Raw genomic sequence first — 17,589 nt, 5'->3', positions numbered from 1 at the left:
ATTTAAATTAAAACTTTTTTTAAAAGATTTTATTTATATATTTGACGAGAGAGAGATCGCAAGTAGGCAGAGAGGCAGGCAGAGAGAGAGGAGGAAGCAGCCTCCCCACTGAGCAGAGAGCCTGATGCGGGGCTTGATCCCAGGACCCTGAGATCATGACCTGAGCTGAAGGCAGAGGCTTACCCCTCTGAGCCACCCAAGTGCCCCTAAATTAAAACTTTAATAAGTTTTTTTTTAAATATGCTGACCCATGTTCTAGTAGATGACACTAGCCTATTTTCCTTCTGTTTCTCCTCTTGGAAAGCCAAACTCCTGATATAAATTAACTGAGGATTTCTTATTACATTTATTGTATCTTAATTAGAAGATTGAAATTTCATTGTATTACTGAAGATAGTTTTAATTCAAAGGTAAAACATTGTCTCCAGCCTTCTTCTCTCTACTTGCTGTTGAAATGGACCAGACAATACATTTAAGAACAAAACAAAAACGATTCCTCCCAAACATCCTCTTTGTTTGTTTTCTGTGACTCTGTCGAAAAAGGTATCTGACGTAGGCATATTTGTTGTGCCTGAGTTTTTCACTTCTCACATCATCTCCATTGCCATTAAATATTCTTTTATAACCTGATATTAATGGTGTTTGAAAATATTTCCAAGTAGAAATTATAGAAGAAATGTATTATTCTCCATTTATTCTCCATTCATTACTCTGTATATGCAGTTTTCTTACGGGTAAACCGTCTACTACCTATTCTAGATATTAGAACATGCACAGGACTTGGGTTAAATACCTCAAGGGCTTTAATATTAACTTAACCAATATGGAAGATGAGAAACCAGTCTTTGTAGGAATGGTAGTTGTGCATTCTACTTTAAAGCTTTGCGAAAATACCAACAGCTGCTTTTTCTAAGTCACCACCTAGTATCTGCGAGTCACAGCAGAGAGGCAATGAGCCAGATAACCTCTTAGCTTTAGGATTTGGCAATTATGTGGATGGAACTGTGAAGAGAACTTGTGTATTAGGAGTAATTCCAAAGGAGGTCACTTTTTAAGTTAACAAGCTTTCCACTGTCTTTTGAAAATGATGAAAGTGTTTCTGAGCACAAAGTGGAAATCTTGACTTACTTTAATGTTATTTTTATTCTGGAAGAACCTCATTATACTTATTTTTCAAGCTCTGTGTCCTTGGTAGTTTCATAAGTGTTTATCTGCTTCATGGGGTGGTGTGATTCACACACCGCCCCCCCCCCCCCCCCCCCCCCCCCCGCAGGTAGATCCTTAGCTTCTAGCAGAGATTTACATACTGGTAATTCATTCTGATTCTTTTTTGATTTATATTTTTATGTGGTGAGGTTAGCCTTTCTTTTTAATGCCCATTTTTTTTCCTTTCTGGATCTTAATTTCTTTGCCTGCATGAAGTTTGTGTGAAGTTCATCGGAACAAACAAGGGAAATCTGTGTGTTTGTTGCAGAACAGCTGCGTTTTCCTAACTAACTAGTTAAGAAAGGTATTCATTTTTCACAGGGCTATTTTATTGAGATTTCCTGTGAATTCTTCCTGAACTTTTAAGTAGTATGATTTTAAGTTTAATTTGGTAATAACTAATTGAAAAGCACGCTTAGGGATTTTTAAAACTGAGGAAGGTCCATGTCAAGGAAACTTTGGGTTTACCCAGAGACCTTCAAACTCAAGGACAGTTACAGGAAGTCAGGAGTGAGATCTGGAGTATAAAAGGGGAAAATTCAAATATTACTGGTGGTTTTGTTGTTTTGTTTGTTTTTTACCATCAATGTTTTGCCATAATTCTGTCAGTATCTTTCCCCGCCGTTATGGCAGGGCGGCAGGTTTTCCCTTCTGTGGCCTGCGGGGAGAGAACAGAGAGGCCCCTGGCAGCTCCTGTTCCTTGTGTACCAGTAGGAAAAGCCCGGCAGTCACATCACAGGCTGTTGAGACTCTTGGTGTGTAAGTTCATTTCCTACTGGTGATGTCATAAATTACCACAGACTTAGTGTTTTAAATGAATGCATATTTATTATCTTATAATTCTGGAGGTCCCAAATAGGAAATGGGTTTCATTGGCCTGAAATCAAGGCATTAGCAGGCCAGCATTCCTTCTGGAAGCCACAGGGAAGAATCCGTTTTCTTCCCTTCTCTAGGTCTTAGAAGCCTCCTACATTGCATGACATATGGTTCCTACCTTGATCTTCAAATCCAGCAGTGTGGGATTTTCCAGGCTTTCTCTGACAGTGACTCTTCTGACTCTTCCTTACAAGTATCCTTGTGATTGCATTGGGCCCATGTGGGCCCATTTCAGGATATCTCCTCCTTTCAGTATCATAAGTTGACTGCACCTAGGAAGTCTCTCTGCCATATGAGGTGATCTATTCATGGAAAATAGGGGATTAGAACACTGACATATTTTAGGGCCATTATTCTGCCAAATACAGTGTGATGCGAGCGGAAGGCATGGGCAGCGTCATCACAGATCGCTTCCTCAAGTTCTCCCTTTCCTTGGAAGTACTGTCGGTTAGTTGATGTAGTTCTGTATCATTATAGCCATTCCCACTCATGACTCACACGTGGTGGCCTTCTTCAGATGACAGAAATATTCTCCCGGAGCCTTCTGTCCTTTTTCCTTTGACCACCATGTTTGGACAAAGCACTGTTGTTTGGAAGACAGAAGAGGCTGTAGTGTTTGAAGAACCTTCTCTTTGCCATGCATTGGGTTAGGCCCTTTACGTGCCTTCTCCTAGTTCATCCTTCCAGTTGTCATGAGAGTCAGAAGTGTTAAATTACTTGCCAGGGGTTACAGAGGTCTAAGAAGCAGAGCTGTGGTCAACTCCTTGACTTTGTCTTTTGACTTTGTTTTTTCTTCTCTAGGGTCATACATGTTTATCGTATATTAAAAATGTAAAAATACAAAAAAAACCCCACAAAGGCACAAAATAGCTACCCACTTCTCTGCATTTTATGTTATAAACTATTTTGTAAACTGATTTTTTTCTTATGCTTTTCCTGTAACATGAACAACTCTTTCTAAGCCCTAATTTTAACTGCTTTATATTATTTCATGATGACCACTGTCTTTCCACCATACTGTATTATCTCCTTCCAAGTCATGCCGTCTCAAGGACACAATATAAAATACATACAGTTAAATAGATGTGTGATTCAGTGTCAAAAATGCGTAAGTGCCAGCTGTATATTAGGATCACGACCCACTTGCATAATGTGTAGTGACAGAATTAGGGCTTAGAGGGAAAACTTGCAAGGAGACCGATCTACTTAATTGATAAAGCCAGAAATTATGGACTTTTTCCAATCAAGGTAGAGTGTGTGTGTGTGTGTGTGTGTGTGTATAGAAAGGAGAGAAGAAAAGATAATACTTAATCCTGGATAAACTTTGAGATGAGGTTGATGAACTATTGTTAAACCCATTTTTTCAGTTAATCAAAAAAATGTGATTGGGTTTAGTTTATCTTTGGTAAATCAGTAGTAGTAAAGTCTCAGATTATAAACAAAACTCTATGTATATGGGTATGCCTCTCCCTGTTCTGCTTTGTGAGGGAAATAAAAGAAACCATGTTCTTATTCTCTTTGTAGTCTAAGGAAAAAATTGGTACCTTTTCTTTCCTGTTTTCCCCAAAGACAGGAAAATAGTTGGTTTTGATTATAATTGCTGGATGTTATGAAGAGCTGTCTGGCTGAGAGGTTACCAAATGAAATGTTTCACTTTGAGAGTTAGGTCATTGCCTAAGTATTTCTAGAGTTGGAAATTTATTATATACATTTGTCTTAGAGGGGTGCTTAATTACTGTCACGTCTCAGAGCAGGAGCAGGGACTCAGGAACTTCCTGAGCCGGACTGTGCTCATATGTGATTTATCTGTTTGTTTAGGTGCCCAGAGGCTTACCTTACTTCGCTGTGGATTTTGGCCTCCAAGGAGGGTTTGCCCATGTCATTGAAGATCAGCACAAATTCCCTCATTACTTCGGAAAGGTATGCTCACAGCTTGAATAAAATTCCAGAGGTTAGCAATTTGGTAACACTTTTCTTTCAAAGGGAACTCGAAACTTTGGGCACAATATAGAGTGAAGATGGGGAGTACTGTTCCATCCAGTTTTTAGAGGAAGAAGCTAGAAACTATTAAGAAAAGTATCCCAGAATATTCCTAACAGTCATGATTGCCACTGGGCAATCCAGCATTTACGGACACGGTCCGAGAGCTGGTGGCTGCTTTCCTGTGGAGCCAGCCAGCCTTGTGCGGGGAAGGGGGACGACCGTCCACGCCCTCAGCGAGCTGCTGGTGAGCCGCGTCCTGTTTGGAGCGCTCCGTTCTGGAGCTGTTGTCGCTCTGGTCACCTCACGGATGAAGAGGCTGAGCTTCAGACAGAGCCAGGGGTGCAAGCTCCTCTCGTTCGTGGTTGCAGTCGACCCCTCGTGCACAGTGAAGCACCTTGTGGTCTGAGAAGAATATACACGTCGTCTCGCTCCGTTCCCAGGTGCCCATGCCGGTGTGCGAAGGTCGCTCTAGACTGCCAGTACTTGTTGTCATGGCACCGTGCCCTGCGGGGTGCAGCCCGTACGTTTAGGGCCTGCTGAGTATCTGGGAAGTGTGTAAGTTTGTATCAGGGACTGGAATGAAGATCATGTGACCGCTGGAGGAGTAATACAGTCTGAGCAAATCATAGTTCCAGAAGTGCCTTTTTAATCAAGTGTAGCTCAGGCCTTTCTGCTCATGTTTTCCAGAAATTATTGTCTCCACTGGTCCCTTTGTTTGTTTGCCAGTGAAGAAGGTTTCCTTTTCAATGAAGCTTTTTCTGAATTACCCAAAAATAGACTCCTCTGTTTTTGAGTCTCCATATAGTCTGCTTTGGTGTTTACCTCATCTGCTTTCTAAGATGGTTCTGTGCGTAGTTTGGCTTTTCTTCCTCAGCTCCACGTTCTGGGCTGAGTTCTCGGAAGGCACCTAGCTGTATGCCAGTTCTCATGGTATCCCCTGCGGTACTTGGTACTCGCTTGAACACGGTAGGTCCTCCTGGTAAACAGTGTAAAGATGTTGTCCAAGATCTCACCACACAGCCCTGTAGGAGACCGAACGTGCAGAATTTAACTGAGTCCAGCATTTTCCTGTGTCGCCCTCTACGCGTTACATGTCTCCCCCACTCCCTTGTGTGCATGGATACTCGCAAGCCTAAGTCACGTTTATTTCTGTAGCTAACAGCACAGGAGGAGAATCATGAGGAAATCATGCAGGATAATAAGCAGACTAATGAAAATCCATTTCTTACAGGGCCTTGGAATGTGACTTTTAAATGAAGGTGATTTATAATTTTTCATTCTTAGTTTATTTAGATTAGTATTAAAGTATGATTTTGTTTCCTGATAAAAAATCTCCAGCTAATAGTGGAAGAGGGCACCTGGGTGGCTCAGTTGGTTAAGCAACTGACTTCAGCTCAGGTCATGATCCCGGAGTTAGGGGATCGAGCCCCACATCGGGCTCCCAGCTCCATGGGGAGTCTGCTCCTCCCTCTGACCTTCTCCCCTCTCATGGTCATTCTCCCTCTCAAATAAATAAATAAAATCTTTTAAAAAATAGTGGAAGAAGCTTGCTTATAAATATACAGGGTGGCAGAGAGAACATGAGCCTGAGCTTGGTCTGCGGTCCAATAGCACAGTTCATAGTTGCTGCGTGTTGGTTACCTTCTTCCCACACCTTTCCCAGAAGAGCTCAGAAGGACCAAAATAAGCAGATTCCACCCTCTCTTTCTGCCCTGCGCTCCTCTCTGGCGGATGTACTAACAGGCAACAAAATGGACACATTATGTGACAGGAGACACAGCTAGCACTCCTAGAATTAGACGGTTTGCGTCGTTAGAACTAATTGAAAACGAGGATTTTTTTCCTCCCAAGTTTTTATTTAAATTCCAGCTAATTAACATACAGTGCAAAATTAGTTTCAGCTGTAAAATTCAGTGACTCAGCACCTGCATATGACACCCGACACCCGCTGCTCAGCACCACAGGTGTGCTCCTTCGTCCCCATCACCTGTGTCCCCCACCTCCCTGCCACCTCCCCATCAGCTGGTTCTTTCTAGTTAAGAGTCTGTTTCTTGGTTTACTTCTCTGTTTTCCCCACCGTGTTCATTTGTGTCTTTAATTCCACATCTGAGTGAAATGGTACGGTATTTGTCTCTCTCTGACTGACTTATTTCCCTAAGCATTATACTCTCTGGTTCTATCCATGTTGTTGCGAGTGGCAAGATTTCATTCTTTTTATGGCTGAGTAATATTCCACTGTGTGTGTGTTTGTGTGTGTGTGTGTGTGTGTGTGTAGACCGCATCTTTTTTACCCATTCCTTAGTCGGTGGACGCTTGGGCTGCTGTGAACATCAGGGCACATGTGCCCCTTTGAATCTGTAATTTTGTATCTTTTGGGTAAATACCTAGTAATGCTGTTGCTGGTTTGTAGGGTATTTCTATTTTTAGCTTTTTGAGGAACCTCCATACTGGAAAATAAGATTTTTTTTTTTACCTGAAACTAATATTTTTGTAAAATTTGAACATCCTCACAGAGAACTACTGTTTAGTAGCAGAATAAACAGAAATAGTTTCCTTCTGTTTTCAGACCTGCGTCTGTATTTTTCTCCTTCTTTACAAGGAAATCATTGGTGGGATGCTGGATATAGAACCAAGACTCTGGAGGAAAGGGATCCGGGAAAGCTTTGAGGATCAGAGGAAGAAAGCCCTGCAGTTTGCTCAGTGGTGGAAACCATTCGACTTCACCAAAAGTAAAAAATGTTGAGTCATACCTTTCATTTTTTAAATTTCTTCTTCAGATTCCTTTCAGTTTTATTTCCATTGTCTCTAACTACACTACTGACCTTATGGCCAGAGGAGAAAAAGTCACGCGCTGGGTCTCAGACACCCACGCATCACTGGGTCGTGTTTCCTGCCTGCCTTGTCCCGCAGACTGCACTGTAGTGACTGGGCAGGGGGGCCCCGCCCACTTTCCTTTTCTGTACCTGCTACGTCTTGTGTTCTGAACTGTGCAGTTGAAGACGTGGAAAGACTTTTCTGAACAATTATCTGGGAGTTGTAGCAGATCATTGGTTCAGAGGGAAGTGGGTCTACTTCAAGGTTGTGAAGACTATTGTCTGAATTCTCTTGAATGTTTTAAACCAAATTGGCGTATTCAGCAGTAATTGCAATTTCTTTTCACAGCATCTTATAGAGAGGCTCTTACTTTTCTACCAGTCGTCACGGCTTTTCTATTTTATTAAAGGAAAAAGAATGTCCCAGGAATAATAAAGAATTCAGTGAAGCATAATGTGTTCATGATTTGTTTTTATTTCTGGATTTTTAAATAGTGTCTTTGAATTTGGGGAATTTTAAAAGGTAATTGTTCCAAATAACACAATTGTTTGGGCTTTGAAAGTTAAAAATTTAAGCCAAGCCGTCACTTTGGGATTGTATTATTACAAAATCATAAGTAATGAGAGTATTCTAAATGTCCAGAGCCCCATCTGTTGCCTTGCACTTGATCTGAGCTGCTTCATTTTTCCTTTGTTCTCATACTTGGCGTCAATAGGAAGCCATGTACTTATAAAATATGACCATGCTGTAAGAGTGTGCCTATTTTTTTTTAACATGGAAGATATTTCTGTTGTGACTGGTTTTCAAAGATCCTGGGTTTTGGAGCTGACCGTTGACATCTGGTCATGAAATGTTGATGACCTAGAATCAGTGTGGTGCATACTGCGGAGTAAATGCTAACTCTCTGCGGGTCTTTTCCACCTTGGCATCAGGCTCTTTCCTGGGTGTGTTAAAAAATGTTTATGTCCCAACTGTAGTTTTAAAATTTCACATGTAAGTTGAAGTTTAATGGTTTCCATTTCTCAATATTTGCAAATTGAATTTAATTATAATTATCAGATAGATACTTAATAGTGTTGTAAAGTAAGTAAAGACTGCTGTTTCCAGATTCTTGAGCTTTACTGCAGGGCCTTAGAGGAATGTATAATGATTATTTATTTAATCTGTGAGTTAACAGTTGTTTGCAGGGCACTTTGTTTTGTGCTGGTAGCGCAGGAATGAAAAGTACTTCCCCTCCTTTATGGTATAGTCTAGTGGAGAAGGAGAAACGTACATAATGTCAGTACAAGAGAAGTTCTCCCCCGCTTTTTAATTTAAATTCAGTTAATTAACATATAGTGTATTATTTGCCCCAAGTGTATAGGTCTGTGGTTCACCAGTCTTAAACAGTTCACAGCACTCACCATATCACATACCCTCCCCAATGTCCATAACCCAACTACCCTCTCCTACCCCCCATCTCCCAGCAATCGTCAGTTTATTTTCTGAGATTAAGAGTCTCTTATAGTTTGTTTTCCTCTCTGGTTTGTCTTGTTTCATTTTTTCCTCTCTTCCCCTATGATCCTATTGTTTCTTTTTTTTTTTTTATTTAAAAGAAACAAACTTCATGATTCTTTAATTTTTTTTATTATGTTAGTCACCATACAGTTTTTCATACAGTGTTCCATGGTTCATTGTTTGTGTAAAACACCCAGTGCTTCATGTAATCTGCACTCTCCTTAATACCCATCACCGGGCTCACCCATCTCTCCACCCGCTCTCTTCTAAAACCCTCAGTTTTTAAATTCCACATATCAGTGAGATCATAAGAAAATTGTCTTTGTCTGACTTATTTCGCTCAGTATATAATACCCTCTAGTTCCATCCACATCGTTGAGAATGGCAAGATCTTATTTCTTTTGATGGCTGCATAGTATTCCATTGTATATGTATCACATCTTCTTTATCCATTCATCTGCCTATGGACATCTGGGGTCTTTCCGTAGTTTGGCTACTGTGGACATTGCTGCTATAAACATTGGGGTTCATGTGCCTCTTCGGATCACTACATTTGTATGGCCAACTAATCTTCGACAAAGCAAGAAAGAACATCCAATGGAAGAAAGGCAGTCTTCAAAAAGTGGAGTTGGGAAAATTGGACAGCCACATGCAGAAAAATGAAACTGGACCATTTGCTTATACCTCACACAAAAATGGACTCCAAATGAATGAAAGACCTCAATGTGAGACAGGAATCCATCAAAATCCATGAGGAAAACACAGACAGCAACCTTTTCGATTTCAGCTGCAGCAACTTCTTTCAAAACATGTCTCCAGGGGTGCCTGGGTGGCTCAGTGGGTTAAGCCTCTGCCTTTGGCTCAGGTCATGATCTCAGGGTCCTGGGATTGACCCCCACATCGGGCTCTCTGCTCAGCAGGGAGCCTGCTTCCTCCTCTCTCTGCCTGCCTCTCTGCCTACTTCTGATCTCTGTCAAATAAATAAATAAAATCTTTAAAAAAAAAAAAAGTCTCCAAAGGCAAGGGAAACAAAAGGGAAAATGAACTTCTGGGACTTCATCAAGATAAAGAGCTTCTGCACAGCAAAGGAAACTGTTGACAAAACCAAAAGACAACGGACAGAATGGGAGGAAATATTTGCAAATGATATATCAGATAAAGGGCGAGTATCCAAAATCTATAAAGAACTTACCAAACTCAACACCCAAAGAACAAAAAATCCAATCAAGAAATGGGCAGAAGACAAGAACAGACGCTTCTCCAAAGAAGACATCCAAATAGCCAACAGACACATGAAAAAATGCCCACATCACTCGGCATCAGGGAAATACAAATCAAAACCACAGAGAGATACCACCTCACACCAGTCAAAATGTCTAAAATTAACAAGTCTGGAAACAATAGATGCTGGTGAGGATATGGACAAAGGGGAGCCTCTTACACTGTTGGTGGGAATGCAAGCTGGTGCAGTCACTCCGGAGAACAGTATGGAGGTTCTTCAGGAAGTTGAAAATAGGGGCGCCTGGGTGGCTCAGTCATTAAGCGTTTGCCTTTAGCTCAGGTCATGGTCTCAGGGTCCTGGGATCGAGCCCCACATCAGGCTCCCTGCTCAGCAGGGAGCCTGCTGCTGCTTCTCCCACTCCACTGCTTGTGTTCCCTCTCTCACTGTCTCTGTCAAATAAATAAATGAACTTTTTAAAAAAGTTGAAAACAGAGCTACCCTATGACCCAGCATTGCACAACCAGGTATTTCCCCCAAAGCATGAGAAGTCCTAATGCAGGTTATATGCTAAATGTAGCGGAGTGCAGTGCTGAGGGACTATTTCACATCTCCTGGCTGAGTGGGGGACGTTGCTTTCTATTTTACTGAGAAAACAGAACCACATCAAAGAGATTTCCAACCACATCTCTCCACATACCTGCATCTGTGCCTGTGTACTCTACTTTTCCTCAGGCAACATAAATTATTTTGTTGTTCTTACCTCAGTCTGGTCCACTCTTTTATGTTCTGGATTTCATCCCTTCACACCTACTTGTCGCTCTCGCCAGCAAGAACGACCCGCAAACGTGATGAGGAGCAAACTTCCTTATTAGGGTTTCTTTGTTCTCCTTTTTCTACAAGCAAGTTCTGGCAATATATACATGTAGGCGGTCCAGCCCGACTATCCAATCACTGTCCTGTGCACGCGGTCTCCTCGTGGACCCTTACGTAACCGCGCAGGGCTCTATTGTTCTCAAGCAGTAATCATGCGTTTCTCTCTTGGCTCCTGGTGCTGTTCATGTGTCAGCCACGAGCGCACCCATACCCTACCTAGCCAATCATTCTCACTTCCTCATTCTTCAGGCATTTTCGTCTACGTGACTCCTTGCATCTGCTGGATGGCTCTCCACAGCTCCCCCTTTTTTATTTGTTTATATGGCAGGGATCGTGCCTGTCTTAGGTTGCCAATCCTCAGCACACATGCTTACCCGTCATCGGGTACTCCCCCCAGATCGAGGAGCCCCTGTCTTAGGTTGCTATGGTGAGGGATCAGTCTTACCCGTCTTTGGCTACCGATCCAGCATACTAAGCCATATCTGGGGGGAGGTACTGGCCTCCAGAGCCATCATGGCTTAGACCAAAGCCCGTTGCTATAGCCGCTGTTGTCGCGCAATTCTACAGATGCATTTTAGAAGGAGTACTTGAGCCCGAATCATCAACATAAACAGGGCTCCTATGCCTGCCCAGTTCTTGAGGAATGAGACTGATTGTTATAACATACTAACCCAATCGCTGACGGAGCCAAGAGATACATGAGTGGCGTTCAAGGTGACATTCTGAGCCTACCGCGGGTGATTAACTGGTGGTTACGTACAATAGCTTTCACCTTATAAATTTCTGCGAATATAATTTTAAGTGCACAAGGCAGGAGGCACATAAAAAGAACAATCATCACTAGTACTCCTATAATTGTTCCTACAACATACCATGCGTGCGTCAGGGAAGGGAAGTGAGACAGGAAGAGGGCTCATAAAGCTTTTAGCAAGCTGAGCAACAGTTTGCCCAATATAAAGAGCCCTGGATTGCCAACACGTGTTGCATTAAAATAAGCGTCAGTAGCAAACATGAGTTAGGGTGAAAAGATTGCACTCTATGCTGAGCCATTTGAAGAAGGGCTTGAAGCTGGGCAGTCTCTTGTCTCGACCACAGTTGAACTGGCTCCGCCTTCATGGGAACAGGCTGCAGGACAATCATCGTCGCTATCATCACCATCACCAGCACCCTCCACAGGTTCCACTCCGGCACCCAGAGTGGAGCAGGCGCATCCTGTGGGAAAACACAAAGGGAACCTCGGTGCCATCTAAGCACCGGGTCGGGTTTGGATAATTGGCCTTGCAAGTCTCCTGCCCCTCTCAGAGTCTTCCAAGCCCTGAGGGTCGCCGTGGCTATCTGTTGATACACCGCAGGGGGGTATGTACTCTGCACTTGGGCCCCGAGGTATGGCCCTGTGCCTGTCAGCATTTCCAAATTCTATTGCGGGTTACCCGCGGCTGCATTTCTCCGTGCTGTGTCCAGACAATTGTCCTGATTTTGGATTTTCCATTCTAGATATTGTCCTCCACTTAATACAGCCCTGGTCAAGTTGGCCCAATCCTCGGGAGCGAGGTAGAGTGCTCCCAGCGACTCCACAAGGGAGACCGTAAAGGCTGCCTGGGGCCCATAGCCGCTAACTGCCTCCTTCAGCTGCTTCACCAACTTAAAATCTAGTGGCTGGTGGTACCTCTGATGATTCTGATCTTCTAACACTGGAAAAAAACCTTTTCCCGGGCCAAGGACCTCTCTCCAATTCTCCGCGGCGCAGCCCGAACAATAGCACGTCTTGGTGCAGCTGGGCTTATAAGGCGGGGGCCACTCATGGGGTGGCGCTGTGGAGCTAGAATGCGGAAGCGGCGTAACTTTCGTTTTTAATTTCGATTGCGCCACAACTGCGGCTTCCGCCCCTGCTCTCAGCTGCGCCATTACTTCTCTCTGCATCCTTAACTCTCCTAATACCTTTTGCAATTCCGCCTCTTTATCCTCAAATCGTTGCCTCATGGCTTCCAAGTCTGTCTGGAGACCGGGAGATTCCTCCTTCTTGTTGTTTGCCTCTATCTTTCCTAGCTCCTGCAACTCGCTTTCTGACATCCCTTCTGAGCTTTCGGAGTCAGGGTCTCGGGAGGAGCCCTTACGGGATTCTTCTTTCACTTGCAAAAAAACTTCCCCTCCCTGTAGTACTGCTCGCTGCAGGGGCTCTCGGGGGGAATGCAAACATACTTTCACCAGGGACCACACGGCGAGAGTCCCCGGGGATGTAGAGGGGCAGCGTTTTAAGTCCTCTCCCAGGTGTTCCCATTGTGGCACATTTAGGAGCCCTGTCTTTAAGGGGGTACCGTTCATCTTGAGAACGTCTTTTAGGGGATCTTCCATTCTACGTCTACTAAGATCGTTCCCCATCCCGAGGAAACTTTTACTTGTATCGTCCCTGCCGAGGGAACTTTTACTTGTATCGTCCCTGCCGAGGGAACTTTTACTTGTATCGTCCTAATCCTAGGAACTTTCCCTGTCACTCACTAGACAGAAATAGGTGCACTCCTTACCTTATCGTTGCTCTATCTCAATCTCCGTTTTGCGATGCGGACAGTTTCCCGGGTTGTCGGCACCAGTTGTCGCTCTCGCCAGCAAGAACGACCCGCAAACGTGATGAGGAGCAAACTTCCTTATTAGGGTTTCTTTGTTCTCCTTTTTCTACAAGCAAGTTCTGGCAATATATACATGTAGGCGGTCCAGCCCGACTATCCAATCACTGTCCTGTGCACGCGGTCTCCTCGTGGACCCTTACGTAACCGCGCAGGGCTCTATTGTTCTCAAGCAGTAATCATGCGTTTCTCTCTTGGCTCCTGGTGCTGTTCATGTGTCAGCCACGAGCGCACCCATACCCTACCTAGCCAATCATTCTCACTTCCTCATTCTTCAGGCATTTTCGTCTACGTGACTCCTTGCATCTGCTGGATGGCTCTCCACACCTACTCAGTTGCCCCTACTCTCCCTGTGTTATTAGGCTTTTCCCTCTCTGGAAGATTATTCCTTTTAAAATAAAAAAATATTTTACAACCACAAACTCTGGCATCATATCCCCCCTAGCCATATTTCTTCTCCACTCAACAGCAGAACTCATTTCAATGATATCTGTGTCTTCTCCTTCCATTCTCCTCCTGTTCTCAGTTAGACTTCCTCCTCCCCATTCTACTAAGACATCCTCCCTGAACCTTCCCCACGGGCAGATCACGTGATGACTGCTCTGTGTTCCCCTGGGTCTGTCGGCAACGCTGATGCACTTGAGGCACCTCCTTGTTTCTAGAGCAGTGTCTCTTATTTCTCCTGCTTCCTGACTGGTGGCCTCCTACCAGCCTTCTTCACTGGTTCTTCTTCATTTTCTCAGCCGCTAAGTGTGGAAATGCCCATCCTCAATTCTTTTCTCTATACACTGTCTCTCTCTCAAGGTAATGCCATCATTAAAATGGTCTTAGACATCATTTTTAGATTAGTTCATTTATCCAACAAATATTTGTTTTCTGTATGCCAGTTACTGTTCTGCGTACAAGGAATACATTGATGAATAAAACAAAAATTCCTTCTTTGAGGAGTTTACATCGTATCAGGGAAGATAGACAGTAAACATTAGATATGCTAAATAAATTATCCAGAAACTGTCAGAAGTGGTAAGTGCTATGGTGGAACAGGACAAGTAAAATATCTCCCAAATTTACGTCTTCAGTTTGGACCTCTTCATTGAGCTCCAGAATTCTATATCTAAATATCAAGTTGACCTCTACTGTATGTTATCTGTAAGAAGGATTTGCAAATTCAACTCCTGATTTTCCTCCTGTTCCAGTTACTTATAACAACTACTTTATTGTATCTTGTGGTTTTAGAGGTGAGGAATTGGATTAGGGCTTAGCGGGATGGTTCGCCTCTGCTTCATGGTATTTGTGAGACCTCAGCTGGAGTGGCTCAGACATCTGGAGATGACTGGGGACCATATGTGTAGGGCCTCTGCTCTTCGTACAGTGTGTGCTGGAGCTCGAGTAGTCGAAGTGGTCATTCGCTCCCAAGCCTGGTGCCTGGACTAGAATCACTGGAAGAACTTGGGACAGGCTGCTGACACCCTCTTCTCATCCGGCAATTTAGTGTAGTTGGGCTTCCTATAAGGCTTCTGATTTCTGTCCCAAAGGATGATTCCAAGACACAAGAGGTAGAAGGTGCCACTGTCTTAGGCCCTGGGACTGGAAATCAGCACAGCTTCATTTGGCTGTATTTGGTTTGTCACAGCTGTCACATAGCCCATCTGCCTTCCACAAGAAGGGTCCTAACTCTTACTCTTGGTGGGAGTAGTGTGGCCACCTTTAATCCACCATATTCTACCCTCTGGCTTCCCACATTAAAAATATATTCAGATCCTCCTCCCAAGGAAGTCTCATCCCAGTAGGGCACTAGGCTTAGGCTCAAGATTCAGGATCCCATCTACCCAAGGCTCAGACAGAGATGAGACTCCTCAGGGCTTCATTCTGAAGAGTCATGAATTTAAGAGACAAGTGTTCTGCACCCCTTACACACACACACACACACACACACACACACACACACACACACCCCAAATACTGTAGTAAGAAGCAGACAATAACTAGTAGGCACATGATGGAGAATTTGAGGCACACTGCAGTCACTGTTCACTGGTTCTAAAATTAGGTCACGCAGTATGTTGCCAGTTGCTTGATAAGGGCCGTGGTCCTGCTTCTTGCGTGGCAGGGGTAGGGGGGTGGATTCCATGGGGCTTTTTGCTCTGCCCTCTGTACTCTTGGTTCAGTGCTGAGCAAGCCTTTCTTTTTCATGAAGAGCTGAAGACTGATGGTTCCAGTGAAGACAAAGTAACCACATTATCTTCCTGCCTGAAATGACCAGAAAGCAGACAATATACCCGAAATAATGGTTTTTAAGACCTGGTTATCAGGTACGAAAGTATAATGATCCCAAAGTGACGGGAAACAAGTGAGATGAGTCCCGTGATGGCCCTGTGCTGTTGCTCCGAGAGAGATCTCATCTTACGGTACAAGGTGTGGGACTCCAGGCAGAGCTTATGGAACAAACCAGGCAGAGCATTGAGGAAGTAGAGCTGTGAGTCTGGGGGGACCAAGACAGCAGGGCAGGTGATGAGAGGAGATCACGTGCACGCATGAAGGCTCCCCGAGGCCAGGCAAATGGGCACACCCAAGAGGATTCAAAGTCACATTTCCCACGAGCAGGAACAGATGGTTTCAAGACTGACCAGGATGGGCGAGCACCCATAGTGGTAGTGTGGAGCATAGAATAATTATCTCAAGCCGAAGTCCTGACCCAGCCTTGACAGACCAATCTTGAACACAAGAGGCAGAGGAATCAAGCTGTTTCCTGCATGCAGAACAAAGCTCAAATTAAAGATCCTTTATTGTGTAAAGAAAAACAGTGTGCAGCTTATAACATGTGAAGACGAAGTAAATGAGAATAATAGCAGAGAGGTGGGATGGGGGAAATGGAAGTAGACTTTTGTAAGCTTGCCGTACAGACTTGAAGTGGTACAGGAGGACTTGAACGTGGGCCGTGATAAAGATGTAGTTATGAACTGTAAAGCAGACCCTAAGATAAAAGATTGAGCAGATAGAGATTTGTAGCAGTAAGCCAAAAAAGAAGATAAAATGGAATATAAAATAGTATTTGACCTAAATGGAGGCAGGTGAAGGAAACAAAGTACAGGTGGGACAAATGGAAAATGAACAGCAAGATGATAGAGATGAGCTGAAACATCATAGCAGTAATACTCGCTTTTTATTGCTGTGTAGCAGGTACCACAAACCTACCCTCTTAAAACCACACATCTCACAGCTTCTGGGGTTAGGAGTTGATATACAGCTTGACTCGTGTGGAGCCTGAACTGGGAAAGGATCCATTTCCCCATCCATGTGATCGTTTGCATTATTCATTTCCTTGCATCAAGGACTTAGAGTGTCCATTTTGCCAGCTACCCCATGCTACTAAAGGGCATCAGCTTTCCCTTACCATGGGGGGGTTCCCCACCATGGCCCCTTGCTTTCTTCACAACAGCAGGAAGGAAGGAGATGATGGCACATTGGCCCCTGACATCTTACACAGCACAATGACGTCGTCACACAAAATTATATACACCCATTGCCATAGGGTCACGGGTCCTGCCCACACCCAAGGGCTGGGGTCACTCAAGGAAGACCACCATCAGAACATAACAGAGGCCACCCTAAGAGTCTGTCCACCAAAAATATGCCACATCACATTGTAAGAACCTTAAAACTTAATTCTTCAACGTCTCTCATCTTATTCTTTGTTGTCTTACGTTTTACTCCTGCGTCCGTTATCATCCACAGGATACCTTGTTACTATGTTGGCTTTAAACACCTAATTCTATTTTAAAGTATTTTTAATGAGAAGAAGTTGGTTTTATATTTATTCCAGTATTTGCTGTTTTTAGTACTCTGCATTCCTTTGAGTTGATCCAAATTGATGTTTGGCATCATCTGAGTAAATGGGCATAAAGTCCGTCTGATTTTTCTTCAGGCTTGCCTCATCTGTTTCCTGCTGTTTCTTATTAATTGATTGATTCTGTAGTGATTTTGTTTGTTCTTTTTGTCCCCCTGCTTGCTGATGTTGTTATAGCTGTGAGTGATCTCCTTAGCTGTTTCTTTTTTATAATCATCTTGTTTTTGAGTTTTAGACATTCAGATTTTTGTCAAGTTTCTCAAGAAGCAATTTAGAGAAAGTCCTTTCTTTTGTGTGAACTTTCTTCTAAGTATGTTCTTTGTAGTTTGCTTGCCTTGTTCCAATTCATTCATAGTTTAATTCTTTCACTTACATTTTGCCATAGTGTGTATACAGAGTGGCCAGGGTGTTTCTTTTCCTCTTTTCCTCTTGCTCATACTCGGGGTCCATGTTTCATAATGATGGTTATGGTCTTATTTGTACATAGATACTCAGAAGTATAGTTTATTTATTGTGAATTGTGCCTTTCAGCATTAAATGGGGGCAACTATAGGCCTCTGAAGCATCTCTTATGGTACTGTTGCCAACCCATTAGTAACACCTATTTTGGACTTTATAAGCAATGAATAAACACTGTCTAAAAGGATAGA

The 17,589-nt window shown here is 43.5% G+C and overlaps 1 protein-coding gene across 6 annotated transcripts in view; it reads left to right on the top strand.

Moving 5' to 3' along the window:
- CWF19L2 (CWF19 like cell cycle control factor 2) overlaps positions 1–17,589 on the top strand; it is a 200,743-nt gene that overhangs the window by 139,828 nt on the left and 43,326 nt on the right. For 2 of the 6 annotated variants that reach the window (XM_032360565.1, XM_032360570.1), the window contains 2 exons: positions 3,901–4,002; positions 6,632–7,333. In XM_032360565.1, coding sequence (XP_032216456.1) covers positions 3,901–4,002; positions 6,632–6,808 — 279 coding nt within the window. In that variant the 3' untranslated portion in view covers positions 6,809–7,333. Of the gene's footprint in view, positions 1–3,900; positions 4,003–4,505; positions 4,621–6,631; positions 7,334–17,589 lie in introns of those variants that run through there. The other 4 variants (XM_032360568.1, XM_032360569.1, XM_032360567.1 and 1 more) reach the window with 3 other exon arrangements.

The sequence above is a fragment of the Mustela erminea genome, chromosome 9 (genome assembly GCF_009829155.1).
Source record: "Mustela erminea isolate mMusErm1 chromosome 9, mMusErm1.Pri, whole genome shotgun sequence".
Taxonomy (NCBI): domain Eukaryota; kingdom Metazoa; phylum Chordata; class Mammalia; order Carnivora; family Mustelidae; genus Mustela; species Mustela erminea.
This window is presented reverse-complemented; position numbering and strand designations above follow the sequence as displayed.